Below are 21,803 nucleotides of genomic sequence, written 5' to 3' on the forward strand. Positions count from 1 at the left end.
GTTCTCACTCCGTGCGGCACGGGGACTGCCCGGACCCTCTCGTGGGGAGCCCGCTGGCCGCGAGAAAAGCCACACATAGTTATCTATTTATGTATTTAGTTTGTTACGTTTTAGAATTGTATATTGGTAATGGTGACCCTCAGCTGTATGCAACAAAATTTCATTTTAATGTATGCCGATTAGTGTACATTCAAACTGGCAATAAATTATCCTATCCCATCCCAACCCATCCTAACCTAATCTAACCTGACCCAACCTTAATTTAAAAAAATAACTAGCCCATCCTTTGGGGGCAGGGGAAGAAAATCCTCCAAGTATAAAACATTTGTTTTATATTCCAATATAGCATATTTCATGACTTGATGAACACTGTGACCATATTTTGCACCACACTTGATGGACACACAGAGAGATACAAATGTTAGTAAATGACTTCAGCAAACGAACTTGGGTCGGTGAAAACACAGAGATTTTATTTCAAAATAAACAAGAAAGCAATTTTGCAAAATGCGGTGGAGTATGCCAGCATAGACCTCAACAAGGAGTTTGAGCCAGGAAGCCACATCCTTAGATTTCAAAAACATTCATTATATACAGTTCTATTCCGACTGCTCATTTCCCTCTCCAGGGTTTTAGCTAATCCAAAATGCCTCAAAGGAATACATTATCTCTGTGTTTTACTTTCTTTTCTCCCTTATGCAAGGAATGTCTCCTTGCACCCTCAGCATGGCCCCTCTCCTATGCCAAAGAACAAGATAATGCCCACGTGTCCTTCTCCAAGGATATGCACCATAGACATGGGAGAAAAGTTTCACAAAGCATATAATCTAACTACATTGTAAAATTCAGTCATATTTAGATCTTAATGCAGGAAGGATACAATTTATTTCATACATATCTTTTTACAGAGTACAGGTATTATAAATGCTTAACAAATTAATGCTTAAATGGAAAATACCTTTGTAGCAGCATAATATATATTGTACAATAGATTGTACAATATTTTATTGTTGAATTCCCTTATTTCTAACACAAATATCCACAGGATCCATCTGCTCAATACCACTGCAATACATTATCAGCTTCTTATTAATAAGGATGAATGTTGTTCAGTGCTTACATCCATGACCATCTCATTCTTTGAATTTATTTTCTTTTCAATCTCCGATGCAGAAACTTGAGTCATCACAACCTTCCTAACAACAAAAACTACACTTGGGCGAAGATTCTGGATAGCTTTTGTAATCAATCCTGCAGCTCCAGGAATCGTCCTATGAATTGAAAGATGTTTGGAGATCCACAAGATTCCTCAGAACTATCTGGAATTTTCTTACCGGACCGGGAAAGAATGCAGAAACAACCAAATGAGGGAAATGGAAAATGTGCCTCGGATGTTCAGCCTGGCAGCTGTGGGAAGATCTGGGCAAGAACTGGGCAGAAGATCCTGGAGAAGGAAACCATCATCCGTTCAGAGATTCAGCTATGCAGCTTCAGAAACATCCAATACCAGGAGGTAGAAGGTCCCTGAGGATTTTGCAGCCAACTCTACAACTTTTACAATCAATGGCTGGGACTACAAAACCAAACTAAATCCCAAATGTTGGACCTGGTTGTTCTAGAGCAGCTCTGGCCCTTCTGCCCCTGCCGATGAAGAGCTGGGTTCGGGAGTGTGGAGCAGAGACCAGCTCCCAAGCGGTGGCCCTGGCGGAAGGCTTCCTCCTGAGCCAGGCAGAGGAGCAGAAGGAGCAAGTCGAATTTCAGGTGAGAGGCCTTCATCTTGGAAGGGAATAAAGATTGTCTTTGAATTCTTCACCCTTCCTTTCCATGCTTCTCTGGTCTTCATAATATGTGGGGATGTTCCACTAGTTCTTGCATGACACTGTTCCATTGTCTATTCTAGAGCATAGACTGGAGAGAGCTGTTCCTTTCTTGCACATTCTAGGCCCATTGATATATACTGGGGCACTGAAGTTCTTTTTGGGAACAAGAATCCACTTTTTATGTGATGTTCCATGTTGTGTGATATATTCCTTTTCTCCAAGTCTTTCCCTCTGCAGACCAGAGAACCTACGAGAAAGAGGAATCCATCAAATCCCCCTCAGGAGCCGTTTTCCAGGAGGGTCTATCATGAATCCACAAGTCAGGACATCTCGGATGGTAATCAAAAGTCCACCTATTCCCAAGAGAGATTCCCCCAGTCTTACCTTCTCTGTCTCTTCTCTTCTGTAGAATGCCTCCTACAATTTTATTAATTATCCATTGAAAATTTCTGTCTCCCTCACAGGGAAGAACAGAACGAATTTGACTCCTTTTTATGGTGATGCTGAAAGATTGGTTGAAGCTCCAACTCTGGTAAGAGAGGGATAATCAAACATAAAATGTTCATAATGTGAATGTTTGCGGGGTTTTAATTTCTATATATTTTAAAATTTTAGGCAAAGTATAATAAGTTTTTTAATTTTGCATTTTATTGATTATTGTCTTGTCTGTTTTTATCTGCCTGTACACCGCCCTGAGTCCTTTGGGAGAAGGGCGGTATAAAAATCAAATAAATGAAATGAAATGAATAGGGATCCTATTAGTAATTCTTTGACATGGAATTGTGCAAGACGACTCAATAATAACTGAAATAATCACATGGCCCCCTTACAGTTTCTAAAACGCCTTGTTTATAACCAGTGATGAGAAGAATAATGGCACCAAGTTCAAAGATAAAGCAGACTCTTAAAATCCAAAGAGGGTGGCCAGGTCAAAGCCCTTCAGCCAGATGCTGAAAGTCGTGTTGATGCATGAGGATAGACAGAAGGCGGGCAGGTAGACAGACAGACAGACTCAGACAAAAAATGCTTTCCTTTCACTGTTGATTTTTCTTCTGTTTCCTTCTCATTCAGGAAGGTCTCGTGTCCTTTAAGGAGGTGGCTCTGTATTTCTCCGAAGAGGAGTGGTCTCACCTGGATGCTGACCAAAAAGCACTATATCGGGAAGTTATGCTGGAAAATCATAGGAACGTGGCTTCTTTGGGTGAGAATATACAAGAATTATTTATCAGAATAAAAACTACAGATTTTGAAAAGAAAATAAAGAAGATATTGTAATGTGATTAATGAATAAGAAAAGAGTATGATAGAATTAAAAAAAAGAGAAAAGACAATATAGTTATATTTCCCTCCTCTTTCTAAGATTACATCATTGTTTCCTCCTTTATCATTGAGAATTCTATCATCATCAACCATTCCACCATTCTAATTATCGTATAGCCCTACCAGTTTTTTGTTTGTAATACTCTAATATTCATATCATACTCAGAAACAATCTTCTATGACTGTTGTTTAATGTCAACATAAACTGTTCTGATTTCAATTGGATATTAACCTTTAAAGTTCTCTGTATCACTGAATGCCTTTGAATCAAAAGTTTTCTAGCTTTTTTACATCAAAGCAAGACAAAAGGATCCGTTATTTTGTTCACATTTCCAATAACAGTTTCAGGTACATTTTTTTTTGTTTACATTTATATCCCGCCCTTCTCCGAAGACTCAGGGCGGCTTACAGTGTATAAGGCAATAGTCTCATTCTATTTGTATATTTTTACAAAGTCAACTTATTGCCCCCCCAACAATCTGGGTCCTCATTTTACCTACCTTATAAAGGATGGAAGGCTGAGTCAACCTTGGGCCGGGCTTGAACCTGCAGTAATTGCAGGCTGCTGTGTTCTAATAACAGGCTTCCTACAGCCTGAGCTATCACGGCCCCGTGATACACTTTTTATACACTTTTGAATATTTTTTTGTTGATTTTCATATTCCTCTATATATTTAGAGGTTTTAGCAATGACATATTCATCTCTTCTACACAACTGAGATTTAAATTCTGCTTTATGTTGTTCAACAATATATGAGAATCGGGTGAAATGCTGCCGGCGCTATCCTGCTCGCGGAAGTCGGTAGCGCCAGCAGCGGGTAGTTTGAAAAGCCGGTAGTGCCGGCGGGGAGGCTCCAACCCCTCCCAAACCAGGATGTCATCACATCTCGGTTTTAACCATCTGCGCATGCGCAGAAGGCTCTTGGCATGCGCAGATGACGGCACGCGTACAGACGATGGCACACATGCAGGTGATGGTGCGCATACATCATCGAGCCAGTAGGGATGGTAAGTACATTTTACGCCTGATGAGAACTATATTGTTTTTCTGTTCTTGACTTCATTTGGTATTTCCACAGCTCAAGTTCTAATGCTTCTCTACATCTTATCCATTGTCTTTCCTTGCATCTTTTTTTCTGCTGAAAGCCATTAGGGTGTTTTGGGGCACAGACTAAGTTTATATCTGTATCCCATTCTCAGTTTGGGATTTGTTACATTATGATTTTAAAATCTAAATTGATCCTAAATTTATCATGCCACAAATATCCATGACATCCAAAGCACTGTCATGCCTTCCTACTTCTAAAATTCTCTTTATATCTGAGCAACTCCCACTTCTTATACAAACCGCACAGCAGAATACAAAGTCCAATTTCAAACTGGGAAACCAATTTTTTCCATTTCCTTAGAAATCTGGAGAATTTGATATTTAATCCATTGTTTTTCTCCTGCCATACAAATGTAAATGCATTTTTCAAAATTTCAATCAAGAAAGTCCCGATCAAATTCTTGAAGAACTTCTCTGCACCGAAGAAGTTTGAAACAGTTTGTTTTTCATTATATTTCATCTTCCTCTGCTTTGCTCTTTTCCACTAAAATTATTTTGCTTTTTTCTTTTCTTGTGAAGGTAATAATGGGGAGGAAGATGAAGATTCCAGAGAACTATTCCAAATGATCAAACGTTCATACAGTATGAAGAACCCTACCGTTCTAATGGAAGTAGAAAGCCATGAGAGAAACCAGTCAAATTATTGCAATCAAGATAGTTCATCTTCTGTTCATTCTTCAACGAAAGCCTCTGTGACTGAACAAGGAAAACTAAAAACAAAATACATTGGAAAATGTACAAATGTATTCATAAACAAATTAGATGTAAATCAATACTATCAAACCCAAGCCAATGGAGAAGATTATATACGTAGAGACAATGGAAAAAATTACAAATGGGCCCAGTCTCTTCCTCATAAAAATGGATCCCGTACATCTCAAAAAAGAACCCACACAGGAGAAAAGCCACATAAGTGCTTTCAGTGTGGAAAGAGCTTTAGTAGGAATACTTACCTTAAATGTCGTAAGAGGATTCACACAGGAGAGAAACCCTATAAATGCATGGAGTGTGGAAAAAGTTTCACTTATAGTACTTCTCTTACTTCTCATTCCCCAATCCATACAACAGAGAAGCCCTATAAATGCACGGAGTGTGGAAAGAACTTTGCTTGGAGAAACAGTCTTGCTTCCCATAAAAGGATCCACAAAGCAGAGAAAATATATAAATGCACTGGGTGTGGTAAAGGTTTTATTGAAAACAGTAAACTTACACACCATAAACGGATCCATACAGGAGAGAAGCCCTATAAATGCATGGAGTGTGGAAAGACCTTCTCTCATAGTAATTCTCTTACTTCCCATTACTCGATCCATACAGGGGAGAAGCCGTATAAGTGCCCAGAGTGTGGAAAGAGCTTCTCTCAAAGTTTTTCTCTTACTCTTCATAAACGAATCCATACAGGGGAGAAGCCATATAAATGCATGGAGTGTGGAAAGAGCTTTATTAAGAACTGTGAACTTATTTACCATAATAGGATCCATACAGGGGAGAAGCCATATAAATGCATGGAGTGTGGAAAGAGCTTTATTAAGAACTGTGAACTTATTTACCATAATAGGATCCATACAGGGGAGAAGCCATATAAATGCATGGAGTGTGGAAAGAGCTTTATTAAGAACTGTCAACTTATTTACCATAGTAGGATCCATACAGGGGAGAAGCCATATAAATGTATGGAGTGTGGCAAATGCTTTACAGAGTCTAGTAGTCTTAATTCCCATAAAAATAGCCACACAGGGGAGAAACCTTATAAATGCATGGAATGCGGAAAGAGTTTTTCTACGAAGGCGTATTTTAAGACCCATGAAAAGATCCACATAGGGGAGAAGCCTTATAAGTGCATGGAATGTGGAAAGAGTTTTTCTACAAACTGTTATCTTAATCACCATAAACGGATCCACGCTGGAGAGAAGCCTTATAAATGTACGCTGTGTGGAAAAGGTTTTATTATGAACAGTTATCTTAACTACTTGTATCTTGTAGCTACTTTCATTTGAAAGTAATGACATTTTACATAAGTTAGAGAGCATCTCTTTTCTTCATGTTTATCCCATTTTCGATTGGATCATAAAGCCCACATTCCCAAGAAAAATTTAATTTTTGAAATGAAGCATAGGGTTAGCTACTAAGATGTAATTCCAGGCATACTATGGGAAAGGTATAAAACAGGAAAGACTTGCAGAAGTTACAACTAAGTATGAATTACCAAAGTATGAGTGATGCTAAAGAAGATACCTTATGAATAGAACAGTTTAACACTTTAAGTTCCAGACCTGACAATAACTTAGGTCTGTCAGACAGTAACTGAGTTTTTTTACTAGCATAAGGAAACTGGCACACGATGAGGGAAATTCCAAAACTGAACTTCCGGATTCTTTTCCCAGTTATACAAACCCCAAGAGTCCCATCCCCCTAACCCCTTTGCTGGTCACATGGTCCCATGTTCTCCCAGTTCATTTGAATATCTTCTCGCCACTCCTCCTGCAGACGTGAACACCATCCGACCTTGACCGCTTGAAGAATGTTACCATACCTCTCAACCCCCATTCTTCCCCTCAGGGGAAAAATGTGGCAGCGTCTGGAACCCTAAGGCCTGGTATGGTTTCCAGGCCTGACAGTTACAAGATGTTGAAACTGTAAACATCTTCAGCTATTGTGCTAAATTACAAGAATATTCAAAAAGGAAACATCTGTTGACCGTGTAATATCAGAACCTATGAGCTATGTTTAATGCTACAAAAAAATCCACTGGATTTATAATTGCCACCACAGTGTATTCAGCATGGAGAAGGGGCTCACCTGGAATTTATCCCAGTATTGAGCTGGAAAACGATTTATTTATTTATTATTTACATTTCTATACCGCCCTTCTCCGAAGACTCAGGGCGGTTTACAGCCAAGTTAAAAAGACATATACAAAAATTAAAACACAATATTTGAAATTTAAAAATCTGAAACCATAAGGCCGAATATTAAAATAACAAGAAATAAAACCACTCAATTAAAAATTACTCTTAGGCCAACCCTGCTCGTTGAAACAAAAAAGTCTTGAGCTCGCACTTAAAGGCCCGGAGGTCGGGAAGAAGGCGTAGCCCCAGAGGCAGTTCGTTCCATAGGGTAGGTGCCCCAACAGAGAAGGCTCTTCCCCTGGGGGCCGCCAGCCGACATTGTTTAGCTGACGGCACCCCGAGGAGACCCTCCCTGTGGGAGCGCACAGGTCGATGGGAGGCTATTGGCGGCAGTAGGCGGTCCCGTAAGTAACCTGGTCCTATGCCATGGAGAGCTTTAAAGGTGATCACCAACACCTTGAATTGCACGTGGAAGACCACTGGCAACCAGTGCAGCTTGCGTAGGAGAGGTGTTAGATGGAAGCTCCGAGATGCTCCCTCTATCCCCCGCGCAGTCGCATTCTGTACCAGTTGAAGTCTCCCAGTGCTCTTCAAGGGGAGCCCCATGTAGAGAGCATTGCAGTAATCCAGGCAGGAGGTAACGAGGGCATGAGTGATTGCTCTAGGAGGGATGTGATCAGGCAGACATTTAATAGATGTTTCTTCCCCAAGAAGCAGAAGGAGCTGCATCTCCTTGATGCATCTCTTCAAGACAAAACTTTTTAAAATCTTTTTCCCTTTATAGCAGAAATGAGAATGGGCGCTTCTGGAGTGTGAGGATACGAAAAAATACTCAGTAAACTCTTTTCAGTCCTCTATGTAAAACTGAGACCTAATGAACCAGTGTGGATGCAGAAGGGACCTTGCGAGAGAATAATCACATAGATTCTAATTCGAATGTGAATGTTTTATTTACGATAAAAAATTCCTCTCCCACAAAAAGCCAAAATGACTAGAAGCCCGTGAAATGTATTTGCAAAAGACTTTCCAAGCATTAGGACCATATTTTGCCTTTCTGTTGTGAGGGCCTCTGGTGGCTCAGCAGACTAAGTCTGTCTGTTATTAACACAGCTGCTTGCAATTACTGCAAGTTCAAGTCCCACCAGGCCCAAGGTTGACTCAGCCTTCCATCCTTTATAAGGTAGATAAAATGAGGACCCAGATTGTTGGGGGCAATAAAGTTGACTTTGTATATAATATACAAATGGATGAAGACTATTGCTTAACACATTGTAAGCCGCCCTGAGTCTTCGGAGAAGGGCGGGATATAAATTCAAAGGAAAAAAAAAAAGATGAGGGCTAAGAAAATATCTACATTTAATGTAAATGAAAATCAGTGGTCCTGTATACAACGTTTGCAGTCCCCCTTTCAGCAGTTTTTTGGACAGGTGGGGAAAGTTGGACGAATCTCAAGAAAAGAATGAGACCTTCCAGCGTGAAAATCAAGGGTGGTGGGCTTCATTTTGCCAGCCAGGGTGTAAAATCCCTCACAGCAGCTCCAGTAATAGACCATTAATAGTCTTCCGGGTGCGCTTCAAGTAATAGTCTTCTGGGTGCGCTTCAAGGTGCTGGTTATCACCTTTAAAGCGCTCCATGGCTTAGGACTGGGTTACTTACGGGACTGCCTACTGCCACCGTTTGCCTCCCACTGACCCGTGCACTCTCACAGGGAGGGACTCTTCAGGGTGCCGTCAGCCAAACAATGTCGGCTGGCGGCCCCCAGGGAAAAGGCCTTCTCTGTGGGGGCACCTACCCTCTGGAACGAACTTCCCCCGGGACTTTGACAACTTCCTGACCTTCGGACCTTCCACTGCGAGCTGAAGACGTACCTATTTTTTCGTGCAGGACTGGCATAGAATTTTTTAGAATTTTATTACTGGGTTTTTAAATTTTAAATGGGTTTTATGGTTTTAAATGTATTTTAAATTGGGGCCAATTTGAATAAGTTTTTTAATTATTGTTTTACTTGTATTAATTCATTGTTGTTTTTACCTGGCTGTGAACCGCCCTGAGTCCTTCGGGAGAAGGGCGGTATAAAAATTAAATTATTAAATTAAATTAAATTATTAAATTATGATTGAAGAGGGGAATGTAAAGCCCCTTGACAAATACCTGTGGAGATTCTCATTCACACAGGTCATGGTTGTCCCAAAAGTACTTTTCCAAAAGGCAAGTGGACTTTTCTTGAAAAGCTTCAGCTTCGCATCCAAGAAACATCTTTTGTTCTGCAGAAGCATCTTCAGTACCGAAGATTCTCCTTGGCTAAGAAGCGAAACACCTTCAAGAAAATAGAAATTCCAGTTGCCTTTTGACTTTGGCGCTCCTTGACAAATCTAGAGGAGCAAAAAGGGTTTTCATATATAAACAGAGAAGATAGAAATAGATACGTCAAGTAAGATGGAAATAGTTGCTAACCTGTGGGTAACAGGAAGCGAGTAAAATAAGCAAGGTATGGTTAGCATTAAATTTACAAGAAATGAATGGAAATTTATGTGTGTCTACTAAAGGCTTTTGTGTGAAAAACAAATGCTATCTGTTTACCATGATGAGAAAATTATGGTAACAATTGCTTATTGACAAAAATTGGGGGTAATTTCTTTAGAGGCTCCTGCTAAATTGAAACTGTTTATTCAAACAGTATCCATGGATGATAGAAGAAAAAGCACCAATTCCCGTTTTCTGCCAGTTAGTGTCCATTTTTTCATTAGAGAAATGAAAACCACCTTTAAAGCGCTCCATGGCTTAGGACCGGGGTATTTGCGAGACCACCTTCTGCCACCAATTGCCTCCCAACGACTTGTGCGCTCCCACAGAGCGGGCCTCCTCAGGGTGCCGTCGACCAAACAATGTAGGTTGACAATGTAGGTAGAGGGCCCCAGGGGGAGGGCCTTCTCTGTGGCGGCACCAGCCCTATGGAGCGAGCTACCTCCGGGGTTACGGCAACTCCCTGACCTCCGGGCCTTCAAACGTGAACTGAAGACTTTATTATTTCACTGAGCGGGACTAGCCTAAGACACATTTTAGCGAAATTTTAATGGGTTTTAATCGGTCTCTGACCGTTTTTTATTTATTTATTTATTTTATTTATTTTATTCGCATTTATATCCCGCCCTTCTCCGAAGACTCAGGGCGGCTTACACTATGTTAGCAATAGTCTTCATTCTATTTGTATATTTATAACCTCCGGGCCTTCAAACGTGAACTGAAGACTTTATTATTTCACCGAGCGGGACTAGCCTAAGACACATTTTAGTGAAATTTTAATGGGTTTTAATCGGTCTCTGACTGTTTTAGTGATTCGGCCAGTAAATATTTGTTTTTAATTGTTTTTAAATATTGTTATTTATTATATTTATATTGTATTGGTGTGTGTATTTTAATATTGGCTGTAAACCGCCCTGAGTCCTCCGGGAGATGGTGCGATATAGAAATGTAATAAATAAATAAATAAATAAATAAATAAATAAATAAATAAATAAATAAATAAATAAATAAATAAATAAATAAATAAAATAAGAGTAGCAGTCATACAAAATTAGACACCAATTGTACTTTTCTTTTTATTCATGATAATCTATCTTTGCCTTAAATTCTAGAAAGGTCTTAAGTTTCCTATTCATATTTCCTGTGGGTGTTTGGTATCCAACCCCCAAATAAAACACGTTTTTCCTCGTCTTTTTTGCCCCCTCATGGTATTTTAATTTTATATTCTCTTTTCCATAATCTGTTTCCATCGTTTTGCAGTTCCCCTTTTTTTCCCCAGTCACAGATGAGATGTCATCCCCACCCCACCCACCCACCCCGCTTCATTTGTCCTTCAAGTAGCCTCATTGTGAGGTAAAATTTCTTGAACTTCTACGAGTTTCCGGTTTTCCCCATTATGGAATTGGTTTTCTTTTTCATCGGAATCATTTCCTTTGTAATAAGAAGCTACCCACTGAGTCTGTCCAATTATTCTTAGGCACCCAGAGCCAAGAATTTGACGTGCAGGTGTATATACAGAACTAGAGAACAAACCACAGGATAGAAATCTCCATTTTCTTGATTGTGTCTTCCCTGCCTGTGTCCGGTCAGCCCCATCTTCCTCCCTTTCAGGCTGGAGTTTGCAACAACCGCAAGAAACAAACTGTGCTTCACAGAGAGCCTCCTCGTCCTCGTCTTCTGACCACTTGCCCGTTTCTGACAGGATTTGGCTCCTTTCGAGGCCCCCCTCCAATCTCTCCAAGCACTTCAGTGCAACTGTTCTTGACAGAAGCGAGTTCAAATCCTTCCCCTCCACTTGGAAAGCGGAATCTAAGTAATCAAAGAGAGAAGCAACCTGGAAGTAAGGAGAAACTTCCTCACAGTGAGGACAATTAACCAGTGGATCAGCTTGTCTCCAGAAATTGTGGGCGCTCCATCACGGGAGGTTTTTAAGAAGAGTCGAGATAGTCACTTATCTGAAATGGTATAGGTTGTCCTCCTTGAGCAGGGGGCTGGACTAGAAGACCTCCAAGATCCCTTCCAGTTCATTTTATCCTATTCGTATCCTGTTCCATTCCATTCCTATTCTATGGGATCCATTCTTATTATATTCTATTCGTATTCTTGGTTAATGTATTTTCTTTTCTTTATGGACACTAAGAACTTCTGCACCAAAGATAAATTCCTTGTGTGTCCAATCACACTTAGCCAATAAAGAATTGGATTCTATTCTATTCTATTCTATTCTATTCTATTCTATTCTATTCTATTCTATTCTATTCTATTCTATTCTATTCTATTCTTCCTTCTTTCCTCCTATTCTATTCTACTCTATTCTATTCTATTCTATTCTATTCTATTCTATTCTATTCTATTCTATTCTATTCTATTCTATTCTATTCTTCTTTCCTCCTATTCTATGCTATGCTATGCTATTATATTCCATTCCATTCTTCCTTCTTTCCTTCTATTCTATTCTATTCTATTCTATTCTATTCTATTCTATTCTATTCTATTCTATTCTATTCTATTCTATTCTATTCTATTCTATTCTTCTTTCCTTCTATTCTATTCTATTCTGTTCTGTTCTATTCTTCTTTCCTCCTATTCTATTCTATTCTATTCTATTCTATGCTATGCTATGCTACGCTATGCTATTCTATTCTATTCCATTCCATTCCATTCTATTCTTCCTTCTTTCCTCCTATTCTATTCTATTCTATTCTATTCAATTCTATTCTATTCTATTCTATTCTATTCTATTCTATTCTATTCTATTCTATATGTCGGAGGCGAGTTATTCCTCCTGGATGATCGGCTGTCGCTTGAAGATCATTTGACGGCCGTCTCCAGGAGGGCCTTCCACCAGGTTCGCCTGGTCCGCAGTTGCGCCTTCCTTGATCGGGATGCCTTATGCACAGTCACTCATGCTCTCGTTACCTCTCGCTTGGATTACTGTAATGCTCTCTACATGGGGCTCCCCTTGAAGTGCACTCGGAGGCTTCAGTTAGTCCAGAATGCCGCTGCGCCGGTGATAGAGGAGCTACCGTAGCTCCCATGTAACACCGCCTCCCGCGCAGACTGCACTGGCTGCCTGTGGCCTTCGAGTGCACTTTAAGGTGTTGGTTACGACCTTTAAAGCGCCCATGGCTTAGGACCTGGGTACTTACGGGACCGCCTGCTGCTACCACATGCCTCCCACCGACCCGTCCGCTCCCATAGAGAGCGACTTCCGAGGGTGCCGTCCGCCAAACAATGTCGGCTGGCGGCCCCCAGGGGAAGGGCCTTCTCTGTGGGGGCTCCCACTCTCTGGAACGAGCTTCCCCCTGGTTTACGTCAAATACCTGACCTTCGGACATTTCATCGCGAACTGAAGACCCATCTTTTATTCGCTGGCTTAATTGGATTTTAAAAGGGAATTTTACAAATTTTAAATGGGGTTTTAATTGATGATGATTTTTTAATATCAGGCTAATTTTGAATAAGTTTTTTAAGGGTATTTAAATTGTGTATATTTGTATTGTTGTTTTTATTTTGCCTGTACACCGCCCTGAGTCCTTCGGGAGAAGGGCGGTATAAAAATCAAATTAAATAAATAAATAAATAAATAAATATTCTATTCTATTCTATTCTATTCTATTCTATTCTATTCTATTCGTCCTCCAAATAGCTTCATTGTGAGGTAAAATGTCTGGAACCTCCACGAGTTTCAGCTTTTCCCCCATTACGGAATTGGTTTTCCTTTTTCATGTCCTTTGTCAATGACAGACTCAGCTGAGTCTGACCCACTGAGTCTGTCCAATTGTTCTTAGGCACCCAGAGCCAAGAATTTGACAAGTGCAGGTTGTATATACGGAACTAGAGAACAAACTTCATAGTTCCCATCACCCATCTCTTTCCACTTATGACTGTATGACTATAACTTGTTGCTGGCAATCCTTATGATTTATATTGATATATTGATCATCAATTGTGTTGTAAATGTTGTACCTTGATGAAGGTATCTTTTCTTTTATGTACACTGAGAGCATATGCACCAAGACAAATTCCTTGTGTGTCCAATCACACTTGGCCAATAAAAATTCTATTCTATTCTATTCTATTCTATTCTATTCTATTCTATTCTATTCTATTCAAGCGCAGGATAGAGATCTCCCATTTTCTTGATTGTGTCTTCCCCTAGCCTGTCTCCGGCCAGCCCCATCTTCCTCCCCTTCAGCCTGGAGTTTGCAACAACCGCAAATTCCTATTCCTGTTCCTTTCCATTCCATTCCCTATTATTTCCATTCCATTCCTCCAGATCCTTTCAGGGAATCGAGGCACGTTGCAAGAGAGCCCAGCAGGGGGCGCTCGAAGACTCACGTTGGAACTGAGCATGCGCCGACCTCTTTAGGCTGGTGGTCGTCCGCCCTGCCTGCTGCATCCTTTGCGGGGACGCCGATCCCGAGGAGAGACTCCCGAGTTGCGTGAGTGGCGGCTCTGCCCGTGCAAAGGGGTCCCGCGCTGGAGGGGTGCATGGAGACGGTCCAAGTCTCCTTGCGGGGTCCCATGTTCCCCTGCCACCCATTTCCCATGCAAGGTCCAGGCGAGGGGGGAAAAGGAGAGAAATGGGGGTCCCCAGAGGGGAGGGGGCGTTTCCCCCCATTTTATTGGGGGAGTGGAGGCTGCCTCGAAGTCCTCCTGTTGGCTCTGGATGCAAGGACGGATGTGTGAGGACTGGGACTGGGGTGCTGCTTGCTCACTTATTTATTTATTTATTTAGGACGGATGTGTGAGGACTGGGACTGGGGTGCTGCTTGCTCGCTTATTTATTCATTCATTCATTCAGTCAGTCAGTCAAACACATACTGAACAATATATGTAAGTATAAGCATGAAATAACCACATAAATTGAATATAACCAAAGGGAACATTGACCTCACCCCATTCCTAAGAGGACGATAAGGGGCGTGCATAAGTGCACAAAAATGCCTAGCGTTCCTGTCCTATTGTTTCCTTTCATTGTATGTGCTTGTATATAATGTTGTGACAAAATAGATAAATAAATTAAAAAACAACAACATTAGGACAGGAACTGTGGTGCTCTTATGCACGCCCCTTACAGACCTTTTAGGAATGGGGTGAGGTCAACAGTAGACAGTCTTAGGTTAAAGTTTTGGGGATTTGGGGATGAGACCACGGGGTCAGGTAGTGCATTCCAGGCATTAGCAACTCTTGTTCCTGAAGTCACATTTTCTACAATCAAAACTGGAGCGGTTCACTTTTAAGTTTGAATCTCTTGTGTGCTCGTGTATTTTTTGTGGTGGGAGCTGAAGTAGCCTTTGACAGGAAGGACATTGCAGCAGATGATTTTACGAGTTATGGTCAGGTCATGCCGAAGGCAGCGTAGTTCTAAATTTTCTAAACCCAGAATTTCAAGTCTGGTGGCATAAGGTATTTTGTTGCGATCAGAAGAGAGGAGGACTCTTCTTGTGAAATATTTCTGGACACGCTCAATGGTATTAACTCATAAAATCATCTATTACAATGTCCTTCCTGTCGAAGACTACTTCAGCTTCAACTGCTGAATCCCTCTCACAGGTACTACTATTGAGCAAGGTACCACATATACGGTACCTGTGCATTTTGGGGTTTTTTTGCCTAAATGTAGAACCTTCCTTTTTTCATCTTTTTCCTTTTCTCCACTGAGACCCCTAACAAAAGCTATCTTTTTCTTTCTTTCTTGGAATAAGCCATTTTTGGAACTTGGAACTTCCTCCTTATCTCCATGGCTCCAGTTACTTACAAACATACCAACTTTAAGACAAGAATGAGGAACATCCTTAATGAATGTCTAATACCTAAACACCTCAATACGAAGGGCAAGAAACACGTGTAAAAATTCTGTATTCCATTCTCGTTTCTTAAACTCCTTGAATTTCAGCATCTTGTATGAACCCTAAGAACAGAATAGATAGAATAGAATTCTTTATTGGCCAAGTGTGATTGGATACACAAGGAATTTGTCTTGGTGCATGCGCTCTCAGTGTACGTAAAAGAAAATATACATTCGTCAAGAATCATGAGGTACAACACTTAATGATAGTCATAGGGAACAAATAAGCAATCAAATCATATTGAGAAACAGTCAATATAAATCGTAAGGATATGAGCAATAAGGTTACAGTCATACAGTCATAAGTGGGAGGAGACGGGTGATAGGAAGAATGAGAAGATTAATAATACTGCAGACTTAGTAAATAGTTTGAGAGTGTTGAGGGGATTATTTTGTAAATAAAAAGCTAAATATAGATCTTAAATTTGAAAAAAGCTAGCCTCCCCTTGGGGGAGCAGAGGGAGAAAATTGTCCAAAAGTGAAACATTTGTTTTATATTCCAAGTTCTGGATGAAAAGTATGACCATATTTTGCACTGCAATTTAGACACAAACACCCAGAAGATTTGTTTGTGCAATCCCATTGCAATCCTTTACCAGTTTACGGAAAGGCTCCCTTCCATGAGGATGAATGTTGTTCAGGGGTTAAGTCCACGAACTTCTCATTCTTTGAATTTATTTTGTTTTCCATCTCAGTTGCAGAAACTAGAGTCCTTTCAACAAACTTCCTAAGGAAAAAAGTTAACTCTTGGGCGAAGAGGCCTGGATAGCCTTTGTGGTCAGTCCTGCAGCTACAGGAATAGTCCTATGAATTGAAAGCTGTTTGGAGATCAACAAGATTCCTCAGACCTATTTGGATTGTCCTTACAGGACAGAGAAAGGATGCAGAAAGAAGTGTTAGCAAGTGAGGGACCTGGAAAAGGCCCCTCAGCTGTTCAGACTGCCAGCTATGGGAAGATCTGGGCAAGAACTGGGCAGAAGATCCTGGAGAAGGAAACCGTCATCCGTTCAGAGATTCAGCCACGCAGCTTCAGAAACATCCAATACCAGGAGGCGGAAGGTCCCCGAGGACTTTGCAGCCGACTCCACAACTTTTATAGCCAATGGCTGGGGCTACAAAACCATACTAAATCCCAAATGTTAGACCTGGTTGTTCTGGAGCAGCTCCTGGCCCTTCTGCCCCTGCCGATGAAGAGCTGGGTTCGGGAGTGTGGAGCAGAGACCAGCTCCCAAGCGGTGGCCCTGGCGGAAGGCTTCCTCCTGAGCCAGGCAGAGGAGCAGAAGGAGCAAGTCGAATTGCAGGTGAGAGACCTTCATCTTGGAAGTCCAGAACGGAATAAAGATTGTCTTTGAATTCTTCACCCCTCCCTTCCATAGTTCTCTGGTCTTCATAATATTTGGAGATGTTCCACTAGTTCTTCCAGGACATTGTTCCATTATCTATTCTAGAGAATAGACTGGAGACAGCTGTTCCTTTCTTGCACATTCTAGGCTCATTGATAGATATTGGGGCACTGAAGTTGTTTTTTGGGAATAAGAAGCCACTTCATGTTGTGTGATGTATTTTTCTTTTCTCTTTTCTCCAAGTCTTTCACTCTGCAGAGCAGAGAACCTATGAGAAAGAGGAATGCATCAAATCCCCTTCAGGAGCTGTTTTCCAGGAGGGTGTATCATGAATCCACAAGTCGGGACATCTCAGATGGTAATCAAAAATCCACCCATTCCCAAGAGACATTCCGGCTGTCTTACCTTCTGTATCTCTTCTCTTCTGTAGAATGCCTCCTGCTATTTTATTAATTATCCATTTAATTTTTTTTGTCTCCCTCACAGGGAAGAACAAAACGAATTTGACTCCTTTTTATGGTGGTGCTGAAACTCTGGTTGAAGCTCCAAAAGTAAGAGAGCGATAATAAAAAATAATATGTGCACAATGGGAACTTTTCATGAATAGTGATCCTATTAGTAATTCCTTGACATGGAATAGTGCAAGGCTACTCAACTGAAAGAATCATATTGGTACCTTACAGTTTCCAAAATGCTTTGTTTATAAGCAATCATAAGAAATATAATGGCATCAGGTTAAAAGATAAAGCTGACTCTTCAAATCCAAAGAGGGTGGCCAGATCAAGGCCCTTCAGCCTTTTAACGGAATTTCTAATATTTCTAATTTGTGCCTGGAATTTTGGGGCAATCAATCCACTTTTGGAAAGGATGAGAAAGGCTGTTTCCCAGCAGGTTTCTCTTCTTCAGCCATTGGGCTGGACTACAAGGAGTGGATTCCTTGTAATCTGAGAAGCAGCAGAAACAGATCTTGTGTGTCTTTGTCCATTGATGGCATCCATGTAAATTTTTGGGTACCTCTCAAATAATTTTAATGAAGGTTTTGAGCATGGATTGTTTGTTCTGGGGACACCACAAGCCTTGTAACTTAAATGGTAAAAAGACACACACACACACACTTCTGCAAACACTGGGTGGATGGAGTCAGTTGTAGGTGGGATTTCCATGGCCCATATCAGTTGATTCTCTCCAGATGCTGAAAGTCTTGTTGATAGACAGACAGGCGGGCAGACAGACAGACCCAGACAAAAAGTGGGATTGCTTCCTTTCACTGCTGTTTTTTCTTCTGTTTCCTTCTCATTCAGGAAGGTCTCGTGTCCTTTAAGGAGGTGGCTGTGTATTTCTCCGAAGAGGAATGGTCTCAGCTGGATCCTGACCAAAAAGCACTATATCGGGAAGTCATGGTGGAAAATCATAGGAACGTGGCTTCTTTGGGTGAGAATATACAAGCATTATTTATCAGAATAAAAACTACAAATTTTGAAAAAAAAAGAAAGATAGCGTAATGTGATTAATGAATAAGAAAAAGAGTATGATAGAATTAAAAAAAGAGAAAAGACAAAGTAATAGTTATATTTCCCTCCTCTTTCTAAGATTACATCATTGTTTCCTCCTTTATCATTGATAATTCTGTCATAATCTTCAACCATTGCACCATTCTAGTTGTTGTAGAGCCCTTCCAGTTTTTTGTTTGTAATATTCTCATATTCATATCATACTCAGAAATGACTGTTGATTACATAAACATAAACTGTTCTGATTTCAGTTAGATATTAATTAGTTATATTAGTTAGATATTAATCTTTAAAGTTCTGTGTGTCACTGAATGTCTTTAAATTCAAAGTTTTCTAGCTTTTTCACAAGGCCACCAAAGCATTACAAAAGGATCCTTTATCTTGTCCACATTTCCAATAATAGTTTGAGGTACATTTATACATTTTTGATATTTTTCTGTTGGTTTTCATATTCCTCTGTATATTTAGAGGTTTTAGCAATGGCATATGCACACTTTTATGTACACCGAGAGCATACGCACCAAAGACAAATTCCTTGTGTGTCCAATCACACTTGGCCAATAAAAAATTCTATTCCATTCTATTCTATTCTATATTCATCTGTTCTACACAACTGAGCTTCAAATTCTGCTTTATGTTGTTCAACAATATATGAGAACTATATTGTTTTTCCATTCTTGATTTCATTTGGTATTTCCACAGGTCAAGTTCTAATTGCCCTTGACATTATCCATTGTCTTTCCTTTTAGCTTTTTTTCTGCTGAAAGCCATTAGGGTGTTTTGGGGTATAGTTATAGACTGAGTTTATATCTGCTTCATATTCTCAATGTGGCATTTCTAACATGGTTTTGAAATCTAGATTGATTAAATTTATTGTATCACAAATATCCACGATATCCAAACTACTGCCCTGCCTTCCTACTTCTAAAATTCCGCTATTCCTGAGGAACTCCCACTTCTTATACAAAGTCCAATTTCAAATTGGGAAACCAAATCTTTCCATTTCCTTTGAAATTTGGAGAATTTGATTTCTCTTCCCATACATACGTAAATGTATCTTCCAAAAATTTAATCAAGAAAGTCCCGATCAAATACTTGAAGAACTTCTCTCCATCTAAGAAGATTGAAGCAGTTTGTTTTTTCTTATATTCCATCTTCCTCTGCTTTGCTCTTCTTCCCTAAAGTTATTTTGTTTTTTCTTTCCTTGTGAAGGTAATAATGGGGAGGAAGATGAAGATTCCAGAGAACTATTCCAAATGATCAGTCGTTCATACAGTATGAAGAACCTTACAGTTCTAATGGGAGTAGAAAGCCATGAGAGAAACCAGTCAAATTATTGCAATCAGGAAAGTCCATCTTCTGTTCATGCATCAACGAAAGCCTCTGTGACTGAACAAGGACAACTAGAACTGAAATACATTGAAAAATGTACAAATTTATTCAAAAACAAATTAGATGTAAATCAATACTATCAAACCCAAGCCAATGGAGAAGATTATATATGTAGAGACAAATGGGCCCAATCTCTTCCTCATAAAAATGGGTCCCGTACATCTCAAAAAAGAACCTGTGTAGGAGAGAAGCCACATAAATGCATGGAGTGTGGAAAGAGCTTTAGTAGGAACAGTTACCTTAAATGTCATAAGAGGATCCACACAGGAGAGAAGCCCTATAAATGCATGGAGTGTGGAAAGAGCTTCACTTACAGTACTTCCCTTACTACACATTCCCGGATCCATACAACAGAGAAGCCCTATAAATGCATGGAGTGTGGAAAGAGCTTTATTAAGAACTGTTATCTTATTTATCATAGTAGGATCCATACAGGGGAGAAGCCATATAAATGCATGGAATGTGGAAAATGCTTTATCGACTCTTGTCGTCTTATTGGCCATAGAAAGAGCCACACGGGGGAGAAACCCTATAAATGCAGAGAGTGTGGAAACAGTTTTTCTACGAAGACATATCTTAAGACCCATGAAAGGATCCACACAGGGGAGAAGCCTTATAGATGCATGGAATGTGGAAACAGTTTTTCTAGGAAGACGAATCTTAAGACCCATGAAAGGATCCATACAGGGGAGAAGCCTTATAAATGCATAGAATGTGAAAAGAGTTTTTCTACGAAGACGTATCTTAATCACCATAAAAGGATCCACACAGGGGAGAAACCTTATAAATGTATGCTGTGTGGAAAAGGTTTTCTTATAAACAGATATCTTAACTACCATAAAAAGACCCACACAATGTAGAAGCCATATATATCTGTGAAATCAGAAAAAAGCTTCAAGAAGACCAATGGTGGCATTTCCATATACAAATAAATTTGGGTGAGAATCTATAAACACGTTACGTTTTAGTAGTTGAAATATACGCATTTCCTAATTACATTTACTGAATTAGAAAAGGGGTTTGTTGTTGTTAGTTGCGAAGTCGTGTCCGACCCATCGTGACCCCATGGACAACATTCCTCCAGGCCTTCCTGTCCTCTACCATCCTCTGGAGTCCATTTAAACTCATGCCTACTGCTTCAGTGACTCCATCGAGCCACCTCGTTCTCTGTCGTCCTGCCAACAAAAGTGCCTATAGTCAAAGCTATGGTTTTCCCAGCTGCAATGTATGGCTGTGAAGGTTGGACCATAAGAAAGGCTGAGCGCCAAAGAATTGAGGCCTTTGAACTCTGGTGCTGGAGAAGACTCCTGCGAGTCCCTTGGAATGCAAGGCGAACAAACAAGTCAGTTCTAGAGGAGATCAACCCTGACTGCTCTTTAGAAGGCCAGATCCTGAAGATGAAACTGAAATACTTTGGCCACCTAATGAGAAAGAAAGACTCACTGGAGAAGAGCCTAATGCTGAGAAAGATTGAGGGCAAAAGGAAAGGGGTTAGTTGTATTGTAATTAAGAACAACGGATTTTTGTAGCTACTTTCATTTGAAAGTCAGCAATGGCGTTTCAAATAAATAACAACATCTTGTTTCTTCATTTTTGTCCCACTTTCTATTGGATCATAAGAAAGCCCAAATCCCCTAGAAAGGTTACATTTTTGAGAGAAAGCATAGGCTTAGCTACTAAAATGTAATTCCAGGCATACTGAGGGAAAGGTATAAATCAGGACAGATTTGCAGAAGTTACAGCTGAATATGAATTGCCAAAGTACAACTGATGTTAAAGAAGATACCTTATGAATAGAACCATTTAAGTTACATAATGAATTGCAAGATGTTGAAACTGGAAACATCTTGGGATATTGTGCTAAATTACAAGAATATTCAAAAAGGAAACATCGGTTGACCGTGTAACATCAGAACATATAAACTATGTTTAATGCTACAAAAAATCTCCTGGATTTATAATCACCGCCACGGTATATTCAGTTTGGACAAAGGGCTCAAGAGGGAATTTCTTTCTGTCAAAGGCTTCTCATGTTATGAGAGAATAATCACACACGTATTAATTCGAGTGTGAAGAAAATTTC

General features: G+C 40.1%; 1 protein-coding gene across 1 annotated transcript in view; it reads left to right on the top strand.

Moving 5' to 3' along the window:
* LOC131192666 (zinc finger protein 93-like) overlaps positions 1–21,328 on the top strand; it is an 83,365-nt gene extending 62,037 nt beyond the window's left edge. Inside the window, exons 8-9 of the mRNA XM_058172040.1 lie at positions 5,434–6,220; positions 19,950–21,328. Of these exons, the coding sequence (XP_058028023.1) occupies positions 5,434–6,220; positions 19,950–20,580 (1,418 nt within the window). The 3' untranslated portion in view covers positions 20,581–21,328. The remainder of the gene's footprint in view (positions 1–5,433; positions 6,221–19,949) is intronic.
* Positions 21,329–21,803: the final 475 nt, after the last annotated feature.

Source organism: Ahaetulla prasina, chromosome 2, assembly GCF_028640845.1.
Source record: "Ahaetulla prasina isolate Xishuangbanna chromosome 2, ASM2864084v1, whole genome shotgun sequence".
NCBI classification, from domain to species: domain Eukaryota; kingdom Metazoa; phylum Chordata; class Lepidosauria; order Squamata; family Colubridae; genus Ahaetulla; species Ahaetulla prasina.